The sequence below is a fragment of the Folsomia candida genome, unplaced genomic scaffold, assembly GCF_002217175.1.
Source record: "Folsomia candida strain VU population unplaced genomic scaffold, ASM221717v1 Fcan01_Sc002, whole genome shotgun sequence".
NCBI classification, from domain to species: domain Eukaryota; kingdom Metazoa; phylum Arthropoda; class Collembola; order Entomobryomorpha; family Isotomidae; genus Folsomia; species Folsomia candida.
In genome coordinates, this window is record NW_019091194.1 from 4,250,177 (window position 1) to 4,269,346 (window position 19,170).

The window sequence follows — 19,170 nt, forward strand, 5'->3', positions numbered from 1 at the left end:
ATAAGAATCTGACATTCATTAACGCATATAGGAATGAATGCAAAAAGTAAAGTATTTCTCTCTCACCCAATGAATTTCCTACTATTATTATTATTGTTATTAACATGGCCACATTTTCCAAATTTTCCAAGTGCATTCACTCTTTGACCATAAATTGCTTGATTTGACTACATATTACTAGACCAGGCCACACACACAAAAAGTCAACACAATAACCCATTGATCTTTATTGGGTTACACGAATTCCGTTCAATAAAAATCCTGCATGAGATACCATGCTTTCTTTTTACTTGCATCAGTGCAAGAAACAAATCCAAGATAATTTCACGTACATACGTGCGTTGTTGTATCAGTAGCCTACATTTTCTTGATTTATTTACGTACCACCTACCACGAAATGGTTAAGAATACGTCAGAAAAAGGTGAATTTGTGCAGCATGAAGAAAATCCAATGAGACGTGAAAAGGATTTGGACAATACACAAGCAAACCAGTGTTGCACGCGATTTAGCATTTTCCCCTTGGACAAGTGACCTCCACTGTTTTAATCGTCTCGTCATGAATATGATGATGATATAACTGCACTTTCTTTCAGTTATAAAACATTTGTGTAATTATGCAAAAAAAAATCCAAACTTCCGCTTACTAGGTTTCGAGTTTATTATAATAACTCTACTCGATGTAGAGTCCTCAATCCCCGGAAGTATGCGCAAATCCTCGCTCTGTGTGTAGCAAGAAAGATGTGGACAGTATAATTTATCCTGTATAAAGTATCCCCGTGTGGTGCATAAATATGTAGAAAGAAATTGGAGTCGACATGAGACACTCGTAATTTATCATCATCTTATGTCCATCTTCTTGCCTACTCGCAATTTGTTCCCTACTAACACCGTACATACTTCATTTCACAAATTTAAGCTTAAACCCCACTGCACTCATCACCAACTGCAGTGCATGTTGCATTAATTATAAGTGTGATTTAAAACTTGATGAATTACAATACAGGTTCGTCGTCGCATTATCATATTTAATTTAACTCGCCGTATCTCCCACAAATTTCATCGTTTTTTGATTTTTTTAATACAACTTTGCACACACCTGGCACAGGATAAAATATTTAGAGAACAATGGTTAAAGGAAGGCAGGGTAAAAACATTTAGTAGGAAAACATGTTCATTTTCTTGGTAATACATAAATCATGTAATGAGCGGGCTGGCTAGGATAGGTACGCGCTCTCTGGGTCAGTTTAAATTGTGCAGGCATTATTATTACGTAATTTAAAAGGAACAAAGAAAATTTTACTGGTTCAATCTCCTTTTAAAAAGAGCATTTTTAAACTGTTTTGCGTGCAATCGATCTGAAAGTACACATTTCACGAAGAAATGTATGAAAATATTAGTGCTAATTTTTACCCATAAAACTAATCGATGTTTCAAATCGTTCTCATAAATCAAACGAAATTGGTGCAATAATCTGTTTTCTATTTGACATAAAGACATTATAAATTCCTAATAATACGGATTATCATGTCTAAATTATACTACACATTATGAATAATCTCTTCTAATACGTACATATATGGCACAAAGTGTGCAGTATCACGGCGAAAGCGGAAGGACGAACCGTACCCCTAACTTTCACGAAACATCATCACCATCAACCATACATAGATCACCCACATAGATGCCAGGAGAGCAAATATAAGAATAGGTGCTGAGAGGAAACTGCACTTCTACATAACAGCACTTTAATCAACAACTGTCTATATTTGATAAATGTATTCATTACACATTTAAAAGAGTTGTTTCGCTAATAATGTGTATCATAAAAAAGGATAACCATTAGACCGGACACACAGAGAGAGAGGAACTCTTTATAGAACGAGATAGATAGACGAATAAAAAAAGTATTTATAAAAATTAAGGTCAAAGTCAAACTACGAATCGAATATGAAAAGGAAGCCTGATGAGCTTCACTAATTGCTCACTGCCCTGCAATCTCTCTACCCGAATGATGATGATGATATGATGCGTTGTAAAATATTTGCACATACATAAGAAGCAAGGTGAAAGCAACGGGATTACTACTACTTACTGACTTTATACGGTGGATAAATTGTAACAGTAGAGAAGAGAAGAACTCATCATGAAATAACAATTAGCCCATTCTTTACCACCGATGGCCAGTCAGTAGTTGAAGTGGTGCACTGCTAACCTAACATCGGATGGATCCGGCACATTGTGTTCTCTCCGAAAGGCTATAACTATTAACAATGAGTAAATGAATGCAATGCACGGCCTGCTCACGCAATTACAAATATCATTCATAACAAAGATGAAATAAGGAAGATGATGATGGTATGTTGATTTGTATGCCTGCTGGCAATAATACTTGCAATTTTTTTCCCACTCAATATTTTGATTTGACTTTGGCTGCTGGCAATATGTACGTAATAATAATGCAGTTGGTTTGAAGCAGTGGCTTGGCTGGCGTCTGGTCCAATTCATGGCTTCATCTTTCCTCAACTTATTTACGGGTTTAACAAACCAACACTATCACGCTCATCCTACGAATGACTGGTAAAGCTGAACCAACCGACTTTATAATTCTGCTTAATAAATAAGTCATAAGGACGATAAAATAAAATGTTTGGCTACTTAAGTACTTACTCTTTGGTAATAAAGTGAGCAGTAGTTTGGGTTAGAAAAGATGAAGAGGTTTCGTATGAAAATTGACTAGAAGAATATTTGCATTGGTATCATTATATTATGACGATAGAGTTGCAACTTTCTGCTGACGATGATGGTTTAGTGGAAGCATTGATGATGCACTCATTCAATTTCCTCCATTGTTCGGCACAGCTTCCGAAACCACGGATGGACGGACGGTTTCGTAATTCAGTGCAAATAAATAAGTTGGTCATGATCATGACATAACTGACCGACCGTTTTATTTGGATTGCTAAAAACTGTAAAAAATACGTATGAATAAGAAATTACTACTTTTTTTGTGTATTGTGGATATCTTAAACGCATTCAAAAATTAAATAGTCAGTTATTTGGAAATCGTTACAATTTCCTGTTAACTTCCTCACAAAGGTAATTTGTTTAAACATTGTGGAGAGAAAAAAAATTGCAAATAAAATACAAAATTGTAACAACCGAGACCAAACCGAACAGAATGTAGCAGGGCAGTGGGGAAACTATTTGTATTTACAAAACGGTAGCAGCAAATTGACTTTACATTTTTTTAAACAAGAGTCCACGAGGAACGTAACGAAGAAGCTTTGGTTTGAAGTAGTTGGTAATAAATAGTTGTAAAGCACCGAGTCGATTAAATAAATCACCTGAGTGTGCATACATGTGTACCTATTGATCATGAACTTCACCTCTTTGGTTCAAATTGCAACTATCCAAGGAGCAACTTTACATAAAAAAAACGTATGTACGTCCTTTGGTGCCCAAGATGTGGAGGTGGTTCACACTTTTTCTAGTTAATGAAGTGTCGGTAAAAACGAAGACAAAAGGCGTTACTCGTTCAATCATCGATCGGATAAAAGAGAGTCAACTTTTGGCAAATCTTCGCCTCAACCTTGGCATTTTACATATCTGTTCCCGTGATCTTGATTTTTTAGCTCGAAATAAAATCAATTTCCTCACACGTACTATGCACTTGTTGTATATACGAGAGAGAGGAGATTACCAATTCTTGCATACTATATTTACGGTAACTGTACCTGTACTTTTCCGTTTTTTGCCAAGTGAAATTTTATTCCGCACAACAAACACATACACTTTTAGACTCACCCTTAATCCCTCCACATCATTGGAAAGGTAAAAGGACAAGCTTCCGGTTCCGTTATATCTGTATTCACACATGAAATCAGGCGTATCGTTTTTCTCTCAGTACTCACTTTGTCTATTGAAATCATTCCCATGCAATTCCCATATTGCTGCAGTCAAGAACAGGATTCTTTTTAGAAAAACTGAGTCAAACCTTGATCCACAAAATGGATACATAATGATAAGACAAAAAACAATGCAACTATTCAAAGCCAACCACATCTTTCCTCAAAACCGCCATGTTTAGAAGTATTAATACGTATAATTTAGTAAAGAGAAGATTATCATTACTTCATGCAAAACTATAACTTATCGAGAAATGGGCATCCCTCCTTTGATACCATAAAAAAAGTCTCCCACTCCAGATTTTCTTTCTCGCCTCTGGGAATTAATACATACCTGACAAAACAAATAACGCGAGATTAACGTAATCAAAAATTGAGCGTAGAATGAGAAGAATGGGAAACCATCATCCGCTCGATCTCTATTTTTATTCGGTTCTTTCATGTTGATTCACGCACACCACAACAACACAATCAATAATGAAACTGGTGGAGCCAACTAACCAACCAGCCAACCATGATAACTTCTTATATCTGCATTTATAAGAAGAGCCACACAATAAATAAGTATAAGCCCGCAGAGGAGGAGGTATGCATAGCAGGAGCATGTAAAACTTGATAATAATCAAAGAATCGGATCGGACCAATGCATCTCATCATCACAGAAGAAAATTGGAAGTGTGAGAATACGCCAGGAAGAATTTTATATGAGGGAAGAAGGGTTGATAGGTACGCCGAGAGAAAAGTCATTCATTACATTATTCAACCATTTCAACGCGCATCACATCATCAAAAACATCGACAGTTTTTACAAGCAAGCAATTACAATCACATCACAATTAGCCACATCTCAGCCAACATCTATTGAAGGCTTTAATATCAAATTACGGTGCATAACCGCTAGTTTTCATGTATATTAGTTTTTAAGCAACCACAAAACACGTTTAGTATGACCCGATGAATAATAATGCCACTGGGTACCACCACATCCTATCCGGAGGATTAATGCCTCGATCGATGGTGAAAAAATATTGAAGCCATATTAATGTGGTGGTGTTGATGACGATGATGAGAAGTGATAAGCATTTACATCAATCATTCCCCCACAAATAATAAGTTGCGTAGCAGTCATAAGAAAATCATTTTGGTCTCATTCAATTCATAGGAAATCAATTGGAAATAATTTTTCAACTGATACATTCAATTACATTGAAAGGTTCTCGTCCTTTGTTTCGATTTAATGCAGAATCAAAAATTGTAATTAAAATTGTCGGAGAAAGCGTTATTGCCCTCCAATTCACAACTGTACGTTGTTCATACATTTTTACATGCATACACAAAATTACAATTTTTACTCCCACTTGGAGCAAGAAATTGTAATTGAGACGAGTCAGAAACCTTATAAATCTAAATCACTGTCAATCTCAAACATTCGTGAGAATAACATTATTTATATTATTGAAGTCTGGAATACAAGATGAGTGTTCCAGATAAGAAAAAGCGAAAAAAAGTTATCATTTTCAAAATATGACAGCACACAGGCAAAAAAAGTATCATTTTATGTAATTTGTGAGAAGCAAATTTGTGATGAGATACGCGATAAGTATAAAATGAGTCACGGACTTTACTGTACGGAATTGCAAATCAAGATGGAATTGGCCGAGAGTAATTTAAGGTACAGCTGCAATGTTAAAAAGTCAAAAGTATCAAGGAAATCCCAATACATAACTTTTCGCTGTGGTTTGGTTTGGATGGGAAAATGGAATTTCGACTTTTCAATCACCTCACACATATTACTTGCGACGACGACACAATTTAAAATCCGTTTACTAATACGAATGCAACAGTGCATAATATGTAGTTATTTTGCCATAATGTGCACATGAACATGCAGGTACAGTGAAGGACAGGCTTATAGTTATTAGGAAAAAATAATCTCACATTCCACCTCATTGTGTGTGCATCTCAATTTTAACTCTCATTCACACCCTTGCATGACACGGTGTTCATGAAGAACTGAACCTCACGATCAAGATCACTTGTAATTATAAAAGTTCATTGAAAAGGTGTACGCCAGCCAGACGAGTACATAGATACATTCTTAGAAAATGAGATGAAGTTTTGCACACTCATTTCGAACACGTTACCTTAAGCTCTCTACACAAGATATTTATGTATAAGCCGTCTTTCTTGTTTTGATCTCAAACTGTCTCTCGGGATTATTTCTCTTGTCGCGTTAAAACACAATTTGTAACGATGAAATGATGAAACATGTAGAATATGTGGAGGAATATGTCGCATACGAAAGTACCTTGAATTCTTTACCTGTCGGCATCTCTCTTCTTGTGTTTATTCCGCTTTATCTAATTCGCTGGTCTGATCGAATGTGACATTCCTTGCGAATTTTATCAATATAAAAAGTTTTATAATTAGTGTAACACCACGGCCTTTACGTTTATGTGTTAGCCGGATGCCGGGGCAAATAAGACAAGTAGTGAAGCGAAAAGAGTAACATAGTTCACTCGTTACCAATAATTGGCGTCATGCACGTCTCCACTCCCATGAACCCAGTTACTGATTTACATACATAGATGCACATTCTTCGCTCCGATTCTATACGTAAAACGGCTAAGAAATGCACCGGGATTCCGTGTGGATATCGTGAAAATCTCACCTTAGCTCAATAAGCTAATTTTAAATTTAACCATGACCATTCCAGGTTTTTTTACATGTCGTGATTTACCATACTTGGTCACGGCTTGGAAAGATAGCAAGTATGTATGTACATACACATAATGAAATAGTACAACAATGCAATACTAGAATTCAGCCAACTCTACCACCAAACACCAAACGGTACTCAACGACGATGTTACACAATATGTACATTACGGAGGTACAAGTATTCCCAAACCAGTATAAGTACTGAACAATTACAGATGTGCTGCGATACTATGTACGTACTAGGACTATACCATTACAATGTTACACTGTGCAGGTGACACTTCATTCATTCATGATCACTATTATTTTTCAATCATGACTCCAAGTGCATTGCATCCTAATTATTGTCCAACTATACAATTTCTTGTACATATCATCCTGGGTCAAAGTGAGTGAGGCTTACCCAACACGAAAAACAGAACCTAGGCTGCTAATTCACCCGTCACTTCCTCACAACCATTTGCCGAATTTTTCTCTCTCTCCTCTGCTAAAAAATAATTGTACAGGAAAGTAATGGTCAATTAAATGCATGCGTTCCTCTCCTGCTGCTGGCTCGAATCGGCTTATAAATATGTTCTTATTTTCTCAAGTCTCGAGTCCCGAATTATGTATAAGACTGATAGTCATTGAAATCATGAATTAGCAAATTCCAATTTGAAGCATACATTGTAATAATATGAATAAGCTTCACTACCGTTTCCCGTTCACGTCTTACTAAAAGCTTACCCAAAAGACTGCCCAAATTGCGTAATGGTTATGGTAATAAGTGGCTATTAATTTGGCCAGTCACACTCACTATCATATGTAACTAACAATTTAAATTCACCGACTCTCTCTACATACGTATACTCCATATATTATAGCATCACAATTATGTATATGATGTAGCAAATAGTAAAAGTACACCCTCTCTCTCTCTTTTTGAGGAAGGTAGTAAAATTTTACGAGAAGTAGTCGATTCAATTATTACGTAGACATCGCATCGTAATAATAAAAATAATAATAATAATACGAGCCTAGGTGCAAGAACAATGATCACTCACGAGTGAACACCCACGTTACGGGACAACATCAATGTCAGGGAAAAGAGTCAAGTCCGTCGACACTACTTTGTTGTAATTTGCTTCGTCGTCATTTGCTGATCCTCCTGAGCACAAAAAATTCTATTAACTTGAACTAAAGTTATGGGCGGATATACATAGTCGCAGGCAAGTAGATAAATTATTGTGAAAGCTGGTGATCACGATCTCCCAAGATTTTTGAGAAACCTTGTTAATTGCGTCGGTTCTATGGCTGCCTAAACTTACTCCCTTGCAACAAAACCATAATAATAATGCAGGAAAGAGGATGATAACCGTCAAGTCAAGCAAGAGCATTTTCCCCTCCTTAAATCTGATAACATGATTCGTGTAATAATCCAATCCAATTCTTCTCTCCTTCCAAAATAGACTGGATTCACATGAATATGAGGATTAGATGAGGATACAATGATATATAGGCTTAAATTTATAAAAAGTACGGCTTATAATAACCTCCTGGTGGTGCTGGCTGCTAAATAAATTCAGTTCTCCCATCATAATAATAACCTAACTTTGCCTGGTTGTTGGGCATGATTGTCAACAGGGGAAGAGATGGAATGAAGCTCTCTTTTTTCAATCCTCACGTCGAACGGTTTCACTTAAATTGTGCAGAGTCAACATAAGAGGGTTAATGAAACGATTAAATTAAAGGTAGCATAGCACACAACAACACTGCACCCACCTAAAAAAACACCTCCATGCAATCAGAGTCGGAATGAAAATGCAGTTTTATGAATATTTTTTAAGTGTATGATACAACAAGTGCATTAAGTAATCGTGATATGATCAAGAGCCATCATCCATCTTTGTGAGAGTTGCTCATGAATTTTATCAGTCCAAATCTAATGAGTGCATCGTGTTGCTATACTTTCCCGTTCCATAATAATGCAACTAGTCTACTAAATGTATATAGCTTGAACCTTAGAAAATCCGAAAATACACAAAAAACAACTGCATTCACACATTACATACAAGGAAAAACTCGGCAGGAGGATGGCATGACTATTCTCATTATAAATAAAATATCATTGCACTGTGTGTTGCATTGTTGTCTGATTGTTGGCATTTCTTCTTCTTTTTACAGAATGAGATTAACGATATTATCGTGGGGATTCGTCAGCTTGGCGTGCCTAAGCTTTACTTCCACCCTCACCAGCGGGCAGAGACCCTCTGCCTTGTCCGGCGGCGGAGGTCTAAGACCTTTGCTGGGACTGACGCTGAGACAACAACTTCAAGCCGGACAACCCCCAGTCCCCAGATTTGACTGTAACGCGGAACACACCGGGTTCGAGTTGGTGACAGGATTCGTCTTCTCGTCCCCGGCTGACCTGCTCGACTCCCAACCTGGAACCCTCATGTTGGCTGATTGTTTGGAGGCATGTCGATTGAACTCATCGTGCAGGGCCGCAAATTACGAAACCGGCAAGCAACAAAACGGATAAATAAGTCGCTAAAACGAACTATTTCCGTCTTAAACTAACTTATTATCATGTTCAACAGGTCTGTGCGTCTTGTTCTCCGCGGATTCAGATCATCGACCAGGTACTTTCTAATCTTTATCCTAAATAACAATATTTGCTTGGAAAAGGACAACCTAGGGATTACGTAAAATGACATTTCACTCGAGAGGAGAGAATGATGTTACATGTTCACTTTCTCACAACAAAGCAAGTGTGAACAAGACGGAGTGAAGCATGTCTGTCAATACAAAAAATGAAATTGGCAAATACTGTTATGCTTAAGAGATGAGAATCATCATCAGCATCATCATCATCTTCTTGCTTTAGTATGTTTTTTTTGCTTCTTTGTTTTTAGCTGCATACACACAGATAACAATAAAATTCTCATTTTCTCCTACCGCAAAGGATTTATTGGTTATCATCGCATTCTACGTTGAAGTATGTGATCACGTGCAGTGTCAACATCTTGGATATTTTTAAACGCGTCAAAGAGATTTATTTGAGATTCTAAACAAAGGAATGCATTTGATTAAATATACTCAATTTCCCGTTTAATCATCAGTTCCGTTGTGTAAAACAAATTCAAAAGCATCGGCCTCTTTAAATTATTTTACACGCATTTTGCGTATCAGACAAAAAACTTTTTACTTTTAAGAGAGAGCCTTCTCCTCTTTAACTTGTTAAATTGCCCGTAAAAGATAGTTCACACTTCAACCTTTTACACAGCAACAAACATATTTCAGTTTTGATTGGATTCGATTTGCAAAGGGGAGAAAATTCCTACGTTGAGATGGGAGCTCTTTTGCTTCTAATTAGAAGATAAATTGCGCAAAGTTTGGTCTCGTGTTAGTTTTTCTACCAGTTTCCTTCATCTGCTTATCCCTAATAACAAATTTTTCACCGTTCAACCAATTTAGTCACTTTTTATAAGAGTGCGTAATTAATTGGGGAAACCAACCAACCGACCAACCAACGTGTGCAAAGTTCCAAAGTATACACACACACACGCCACTTGATATTCCGTTTTATTACGATTAAAATTATATAATTACTCACACGGGCGAATGGTATGAGTTATATTTTCAAATATTTACGGGAATCGTAATCATAACAATACCCAATCATAACAAAATCATAACAATGTTCACGTAGCTTTGATAGGTAGCACACTCATTATTGTTGTACATTCCATTACCTCATCGAATGTGTGGCATGGTCATACAGTTTCCTACAAGTATTTATTTATATGGGTCACTTATCCCAAGAATTTGTGACCTAACTAAAAAGTCAATCCTACTGATGCCGGTTAGTACATATTAGAGCAGTGAAAATTGTGTTAATCCTGCTCTATGCTGCACACCTAATCTATCATTGTTTTCTTCTTTCGCCATTTCATGGGAGAATTAAAATTAAAGGTTAGTTATGCTTTGGGCTCCTTTTGTTTTGCGGTTTCCAAAAGCTTCTTCATCAAGAAGAGGGGCATAGCAGATATTTTAATTCCATTATTACTGCAGCATTACGTGTAAGTACATGAGTATTACACCACAACACCACGGATCTGATGAGCTAGGCTGCCTTGTAACACTCGTTTAAATCGTCTTGGCCTAGGAGGACACGACTTTTAACTCTTTAAGCAGCCACATCATGAAATTACTCGAGTGCATGTCTCCGTTATTAGGTTGTTGGCTCAACATTACGTAATTAGGCTAGTTTTCTTTTAAAAAAATCTGAGATTTACCATCACAAAATATTCAAATATGTGGTTTTAGACTTATCAGAATTTCCCCCCTACTAATCACTTTTCATTGTACGAAAGTAATACATTATCCTCACCGTCGTCACCGGTGGGGTAGAAGAAGACAGTCTGCTGGGTTTCTTTCTGGGAGAGGAAGTTAGTTATGTAGGTTAAGAGTATGCATGACAAGGAATCATCCTCATTCCCATTGTCAAACTTTAAACACGAAAAACAGAGCTGCATAATCAGGGATGAACTCCTCACGTCATGAAGAAGCTTGTGAAATATTGTCTCAACTGAATAATTGGAAGGAAGGAATAGGACAACAATAACGAACAGTGTAAACATTGGACAGCTCATTACCGAAGGAATTTACACATTTTGTGCTAAACAAATGCGACACTTCAGCTCAATCCTATCCCACCCAATGATCATTGTATTGCTCAACAACGCTAAACATGTTACCGACACCAAATCCTAGTAAATGATAAATGCCTCGTTCGTGATTCTGACCCTCACAAAGAGCTAGCAGGATGCACGATAACACAAACAAACAAACTCTTAAATTCAGTGAAGGTGCTATCGACAATCGGTCAACGTCAAAGCCAATTGATCATCAAAGTGGATTGTTGTTAGCTCAAGTGAAGTTGCAACAATTACTTAATCTTCTTCAGTATCAACATATTAAGACATTTCTTCTGACAGCAGTCAAACACTGCCTGCGCGAGCGAATCCTCCTGTCGGTCCGTCTGCCGCTCGTGGCAAATAAATCATGCAGCTTTGACTTGCAAGTTAACAAACGGACGCGTCCGTCAATTTGTTATGTACATACTTGAACCACTACCTACAAGAAGTCAGTCAGAGCTACTAAACATGCTGAATTTGAATTGCATACTGATCTAAAGGCACGACTAAGATGCTGCAGCCGTCGTGCCAGTAGTCCATGATCATGATCTTTTAGATGAATAATTGAGCACGGTGATAAGGGACCCCCTGAGTTAGGGACATGATGTAAGGCAAACAATGCGCTTAGACAGAAAACAATATCGTCGTCTCGTACTACAACATACACGCTATTCCTTCTTCACAAATAAGGAGAAGAAGCACGTCGTTGGAAAGTCAAGTCAGCAGCAACACCATTAATTGCCACCTCAGTTGTCTATCACGCGTCACCTGCATCAATTGGCGACATTGCGATAAGTAACGGATTATTTGTCTTACAACAATTAGACAATCTGATCAAGTTAGGAATTTATTTACTTGTTACAAGTTAATTAAGCTGTGAAACGATGGCATGCATGCATAATATTATTTCAAGTTATGTATATCATTATTACTAAATGGTTATACTGCATTGTACCCGTATTAAAATGAGAGTAGCAATTCCACGGTAAATTAGAACGTTAATTGAGTACTTGCTCGCTGGGTAAATAGTAATTATAAAAAAAATTTACATCATTTATCCATCTTCTTCTTCGTTATCTTAGGTGTAGCCAGACTGTCTGTAATGCCATAAGAGAGAATTGAACATACTCGTAAATTTCGAGATGTGCATCGTCAGTCAGTAGTAGTGTGAGTGGGTAATAAATTATGGATGAAAAATAAAGGAGCGTAAGTTTTCCACACCTCCTCCAAACATCCCATCCTCTTATTTTAAACTTTTGCTGAATAGGTAGCAGCTTCGGGTCTCACTTAATTCCACAGTGTGCATTTTAAATCAGACAAATTTCAAGGTTGGGCGAAGCTCGAGTCTTAACAGGAGTGAAGAAAGAGATGAGTTTGGATAATTAAAAATCAACAAGATATTATATCAGGGCATGAGCTTCAATGTACGTATAAACAAGCCTCCCATTCTTTTAATATCATCAACAAAATCATTTACCATCGTAATAAGCTTTTTTCTACTCATTTTTCCCCATTCCTGAACCAGTATTGAAGACCGTGTTATTATTACACAATGCATTTTGCATCATACATGTATTACATCTGAATATGATAAAGTAACTGCAAAAAATCCGGCTTTAGCACTGCACTGCTTCACCTTTTTCATGCCTACACACTGCTATTGCTCATTACAATCACAATTACATGCCCCCGTCCATTTCCTATTTCCTTTGCAGCATACATACATACAAGACAAATCCCGTTAATACTGAGACCTATACAGCCAATTAGCCAGAGCAAGAAGAAGAGCCACTTTTTTACACGTGTGTGTCTATGCGGACCATAATAATAAAAATGATGGAAGAGGACAGAACCTCCTCCCCCTCTTTTTAGTGGGAGCTTAGAGATGTGCACGTCAAAATTTTATTGCGAGAGTTAGAAATATGAATGTACGTACGTATGGTCCATCGGATCTGGATTGCCTTGCATGTTCATTTACTTTTGGCGTTTTGGTGATTTTTTAATACATAAGTATCACACGTACATATTTACCACGAAGGAATGACGGCTCTAGTCAGTCAGTCTCTGACAAGTTCTCATCATCATCAACAATATGGGAACTAGTTGTAAGGATGCATCTTGCCTGGCTATTCAATTACGCGTACTTTATGAATGAATCCATTTTTTAATGCCACCTACGAAATACATGTTGAATGGATTTCTTCTATCATAACAATCAGTGATGAGAAGCAACGTGTTTTCTGTCCAATTGCCATTGACACTCGGATCATTACGAAATCTCTCAAGTTCATTGAAGTTCAATGCCGAGTGTAATAATTCTCTGTGTTTTTGGGTGGTAATAACAAGGGAAGAAAACTGTGTCGATATGATATATAGTTTAAAGTTCAATCAAACTTTATATCATTTAGGCCAGAATTAGGTGGATGGAATCCATCCGTGGTTTGGGGAAAGAAGAATTGCCCAAAAACTCGTTTTTATTATCGATTCAACTATTTTGCTAGTTTTTTCCCTGTGAAATATCAAATTGTGATAAAAACTATCAGGATGAATAACAGCACTTGAGAATCTAGTCCTAAGTAGGTATCATACATAATAAATATGTGATTCACCTCCTTTAGTAACGCAACGAACGGACATATTACCACACTCATTATTATCTAACCTCCGACCTCGGAGCGATGGGCAATAATCCGCTGGCAAAACCAACTATGGACTTAAAACCAATGAAAAATTAGGTATATCAGAAATTAGGAAGAGATTACCACCATATAATAAATATATTGGTACGAGTGAGCACCAACTTCCGGCCATTATTATCTCCTCTCGCAAATGAGACCGGGCAGGCAGCTTATCAAGTTTAATTGATAACTTTGTCCTCCCAAGAAAAGTATTTTATTCCCAGCAAATAATAAACAATCAACTTAACGGTAAAATTCCTAGTTTCATACACGCCTGCCACTTTTTGCTCATGCATTGCATTGATGGTTCGGTATGACATTTCCTGCGCGATGAAGTAACGATTATTACTAAAACACCGTATTGTTGTAATTGTTAATTGAATTAATTTCGAATGTAAATCAAGGAAATTTTTTTAAAAATACGGTAATCTAATCTATGTAGGTAAACAAGTATTATATAATCGGTACGATAGATAGCGATCCCCTGATCCGTTCCAATAATAATTTCATATTTATGAGTAATTTATGTACATAGATTAATTATAATGCTTCTTGGCAAGGAATAAATTTGGAAATCAGAGCTAAATATGTAAGTAGTAGGAGAACCTTGAAAAATTTACCTGACATCAATATCACCAGAAAACCAACCAACTTTTGCAAAACCGCAGGAAAAAAATTTGAATGCAGATTATAAAAAGGAAGCTTAAAGGAAATGCTAGATAAATGAAACTTGATCCATAATAATCAGACAACATTATTACCATCTTGTTTTCGATAGACAGGATGACAATATTTGTATCCACCTTGTTGTTCAGTTATAAGTTAACAACCTAATCATAATACGTTCAAAAGAGTACATATTTTAGGATCCACTCAACTGAATGAAAAATGTGATTGATATGCAACCCCCAATTTATGCGTGTCTTAAACTGCATTCATCAATTTTTTCTGGTTTTCAAAACATGAGAATTTGAGACAATTCATTACAGCGTTTACTGAGTATTCCCACATCTTAAAATTCGCGATACCCTATTTACTCTACAAACTAGAAAAATTCGCACACACCGTCAGTCACCCTTCTAAAGTTTTAAAATCAGGACACGATTCAAACAATGTTATATAATCCTGAGCAACCAAGTTACAAATTCCTATACGTATAGATATATGGATACAAATGCGCCATCGCATAACAAGTCTGCATACTTGAGACACACAATCGGATCGGATTCAAAGGATCAATTTACGAGAGAGAGCCAAAAACGAGACAGAAATCTCATGTTGAGCCATGACCCTCTGTCACTGTCAGCTAACTACTTTCTTTGTTAACTAATGTGGCACTAGTCTTTCTTCAACAACTTACTTAATTCCATTCTTAGCCAAACGTAAGAACTTAGTTTCAAGCGACAGTTTCGACTCCATTACCAGAGAAATCTACTTATTTCGTGCATACCTATCTATTTACTGCTCATCATCTCGTCATCTTGGCAATCAGGACCTATTAGTAAATAGTAGAAGAAGATGAAGCACTCATACAACTACCTGTTTATTTAGTCGCAACTTCATCTAGTTTACCATGATTTAGTCAAAATCGGTAGAAATCTGATCTCTCAAATAGTAATGTACACCTACATACCTATTTATTTAGATACACGACCGTGTTGATATATTGTTTTCTAAAAGGCTCGACAATTTAGTTGCTTTTGCCATCATTAAGTAGATTGCAGATGCACTTTTTGCATCCATTATACCGCATTAATCTATGGAGGCGCGGGTGGTGGTTGTTTAGGTTAGATAAATACGTCACCAGATACATAGAAGGACCATCTATCGAATCTAGAGTTTTGCCATAAAACAATTTACAATGTCACAGCCGCATGGGCACAGACCAAAAATAGACCTACTTATTTTTCTACATCGTGCCATACTACGTAGGCACCATACGCGATTACCCATTTTCTGGTTTGGCTTTATCCACGGCAATCATCATGTCTTGATGAGAACTAAATAATGATAATATTGCCATATTATAAAAGGAAATTAATATTATGTTTATTGGCCCAGATTCAGCGTTATTATATTATTAGCCAAAGGACATACTGCTGCACTTTCATTGTATCCCGTTCAAAATGGGGTGGACACTTTTCCATTCATACGTGCCACCCATAAATTACAAGTTAAATTCAATAAAAATGGAACCTGTTTTAAACACGTGTAAAAAGAAAGCTCTTTCATCGTACATACTTTGCATACATGCATAAATGGAAATGACATGATTTAAAATTCGGATCAGACAATAATAACGTCACAGGAAAAAAAATGTGTGTCAAACATACAAAAAATAATAATAATCAATTCACGGCAAATTAATTCACGGGACGACGGCACAGCAGCATTCATAATCGTATCAAAAAGCAAGGCGAGAAATGGTCTAGTGAAGAATTAACATTGGTGCATTTTTTCACCCTCCGTCCAGCTAGACTAGAATGCATCTCTGAATTGTTGTATGCCTAATGTTTATGTAGTAAATCGCAAATGCACCAAAATAGCAAGTCCACGTCCAACAACAACAACAATACATCATCACGACAGACAGACATGAAACGAATTTGGTTGCAGGATGATGATGACGGCATGCCACATTATTAGTGGATTTGCACTTAAATTCAATTTTCATTTTATTTAACCTAACATGTTGTAAACCGGGCCACCATGAATGAATTGAGTTTCGTCCCCTGTTTTACATGGTGGTGTAGTAGGCAAACTAAAAAAGCTATCCATTTCTATAAACGTACTTATTTTTCATCTCTCTCTCTCTCTCCAACTAAACGAAACCTAGATTACGAGCAATTGTTTCACTATTTTATTCCCCTGAATGCAACAAACTTGTTATACAAAAGGCATAGTCAGTGGTAGCAAACTGAGTGACTGCACCTTGCACAATCACCAACCGCAGCCAGGTAAACAGCTTTAAATAAAGTGTCCCTTTATTTCTTTCCATACAGTAATTGGATTTTTTATGCCGAATCGGGTTAGGTGACCACCTGGTTCTGAGCTTGGCATCTGAATGCGACTTCGTGGCAGGCAGTGGTGCCTCTACATAAATGCATAGATAATAGTACCACCACCACTAAACCAACCAAGAATCTTCTTGTCAATGAAAGTCACGTCAAAGATGCTGCTGCTGTGTTTGCATGGCTTGTTGCTTCTTCCTTGCTGCTTTGGGGAAAAGTATGATGATTTGAATAAAATAAATAAAAAGTAGGAAAACAAAAAGTCTCAATTTTTTATGAATACATAAGCAAAATTTGTCAAAAGGTGCACAATGGGGGTGTAATTTTTTAAGGTTGTCCATCCTCTGAGCTAATTGAATTGTGTGTCAAGTCAATACCAATTTTTCTTTCATTTTTTTCTAGGAGCATTGAGTTCTAGCCAATTCCCAGTGTTTACCCTGTATGCGCAAAAAGTCTGTCTGAGCGGACATTGTGACCGGGCTTGGGATTATGAACGGGTAAGTATCCTAGATAATTCATGATGATTATATAAATGTTCTCATTTTAATTCTATTTATAAACAAATAGGTTCCGGATTTCAAACTCAAATCCAAGAATATGGCCAGCCTTGCAAAGAAGCAGAGGAAGACTGGGAGCCGAACTTCATGCATGGAACTTTGCCTTTCGGAACGCGACTTTGTCTGCAGGTGAGGAACACGACTAATGAGTTTGTGCAATTCTATTTAACTCCTCGGAAGAATCATTGATTGGCATTGTTACCTGGCTCAACTCGCATGAATTTACTGTGTATGTCGTGCATATATTGCATCCTTTTATTACGGGAGCATTTTTCACTTGCACGTCGGGGTCCTCTAATTGGAAGGAATAAATGATGAGCATAAGGCAAAAGTCTGAAAAGCTTTTGAATTCTTTCAGACCCACCAAACAAACTCATTGAACACATTAATCAAACACAACCATGTCACATCTTTCATCATTAGCCCACATATGACTCTGGTGATACAACAGCACTAAATAACCGGAGAAATCATGAGGTTACTACTTTAATTCCCAGGCCCTTCAAGTTGCTGCACCCTCGTAAAAAAAGTGCATGCTGCAATGGATTGGATATCACGCAGAATGCATGAATTTCTCATAATTAGCAAACTTCTAGGCCAGTAGAGTAGAGTGTGGACCATCTTTGTGAGATGTGGCATTTTATACTTTACTAGGAGAAAAATGGAGCCTGAGAAAAGAGTTGCAAATTAATGGAACTAAAATCATAATGATGGTCAAGGACAAGATATCTTCTAGTTAGGACAATCGAAAATGAGCTCAATATACATAATGGTTACCAACTTTTTTGCACTTTCAGTGCACGTACGGAAATTTATACCGTGATCATTATCCTATAATTTTCACCGTCTTCTTTTCTTTCTCCTCTTATCGTGCAATTCATTCTCAATAATATAATAAAAGAAGTAAGTAAATGTGCTACGAGAACAGCCACATAATTTCCATTTCAAAGTTCAATGTGTCGAAATGCGTTTTTTAAAAGAATTTTCTGAATAGAAATTTTGTCAAGTGTGTAAAATTAACAGTTACATTATTCTTCAGGTATCGAAACCGAGTGAAAACAATCCCATAATTCGTGCGATTCTTGTGGTTAGTTTGAGCAGAATTGTATGTACACGCTCTACAACCTGTGTCAAATAATGTGATCCATATAATTATGAGAGAGTTTTATATAAAATGTTACAAGTACCGGTTTTTAAACTGTAAAGTTAAATTCGACGTAAAAATACGATTAGGGCTTCCCACAAGACGGGACAGTCTTGTCTTGTCTTGACAAGACGGGATAACAAGACGGGACAAGACGGAAATTTACGTCCCGCGTTTTGGCAAGCAAGACGGGACACGGGACGGGACAAACAACGTCTTGTCCCGTCTTGTCTCGGCAAGACGGGACGTCTTGTGACAATTTAAATATGATAATTTTGTCTCAGAATTCATTAAAATTTAATTTAAAACTTAGCACAACGGTGTAATTGTTCAGTAAAATATAACTTGAGTGAAATTGTAACTCCCTTAAAATGGAAATTCGATCGAAACGAATCATCGAATATTTTTCGGATAGCTTTATCTAATCCGTTATCATGAAATAGAATTTAGAAGTTAGAATTTTGTGTACACTAC

The 19,170-nt window shown here is 36.8% G+C and overlaps 2 protein-coding genes across 3 annotated transcripts in view; one reads left to right on the forward strand and one right to left on the reverse strand.

Moving 5' to 3' along the window:
* LOC110845062 (autophagy-related protein 16-1) overlaps positions 1-19,170 on the reverse strand; it is a 76,603-nt gene that overhangs the window by 41,101 nt on the left and 16,332 nt on the right. The gene's annotated exons all lie outside the window — the stretch shown is intronic.
* LOC110845063 overlaps positions 1-19,170 on the forward strand; it is a 37,668-nt gene that overhangs the window by 7,149 nt on the left and 11,349 nt on the right. Inside the window, exons 2-5 of the mRNA XM_022091423.2 lie at positions 8,791-9,128; positions 9,207-9,248; positions 17,398-17,492; positions 17,563-17,681. Of these exons, the coding sequence (XP_021947115.1) occupies positions 8,792-9,128; positions 9,207-9,248; positions 17,398-17,492; positions 17,563-17,681 (593 nt within the window). The 5' untranslated portion in view covers position 8,791. The remainder of the gene's footprint in view (positions 1-8,790; positions 9,129-9,206; positions 9,249-17,397; positions 17,493-17,562; positions 17,682-19,170) is intronic.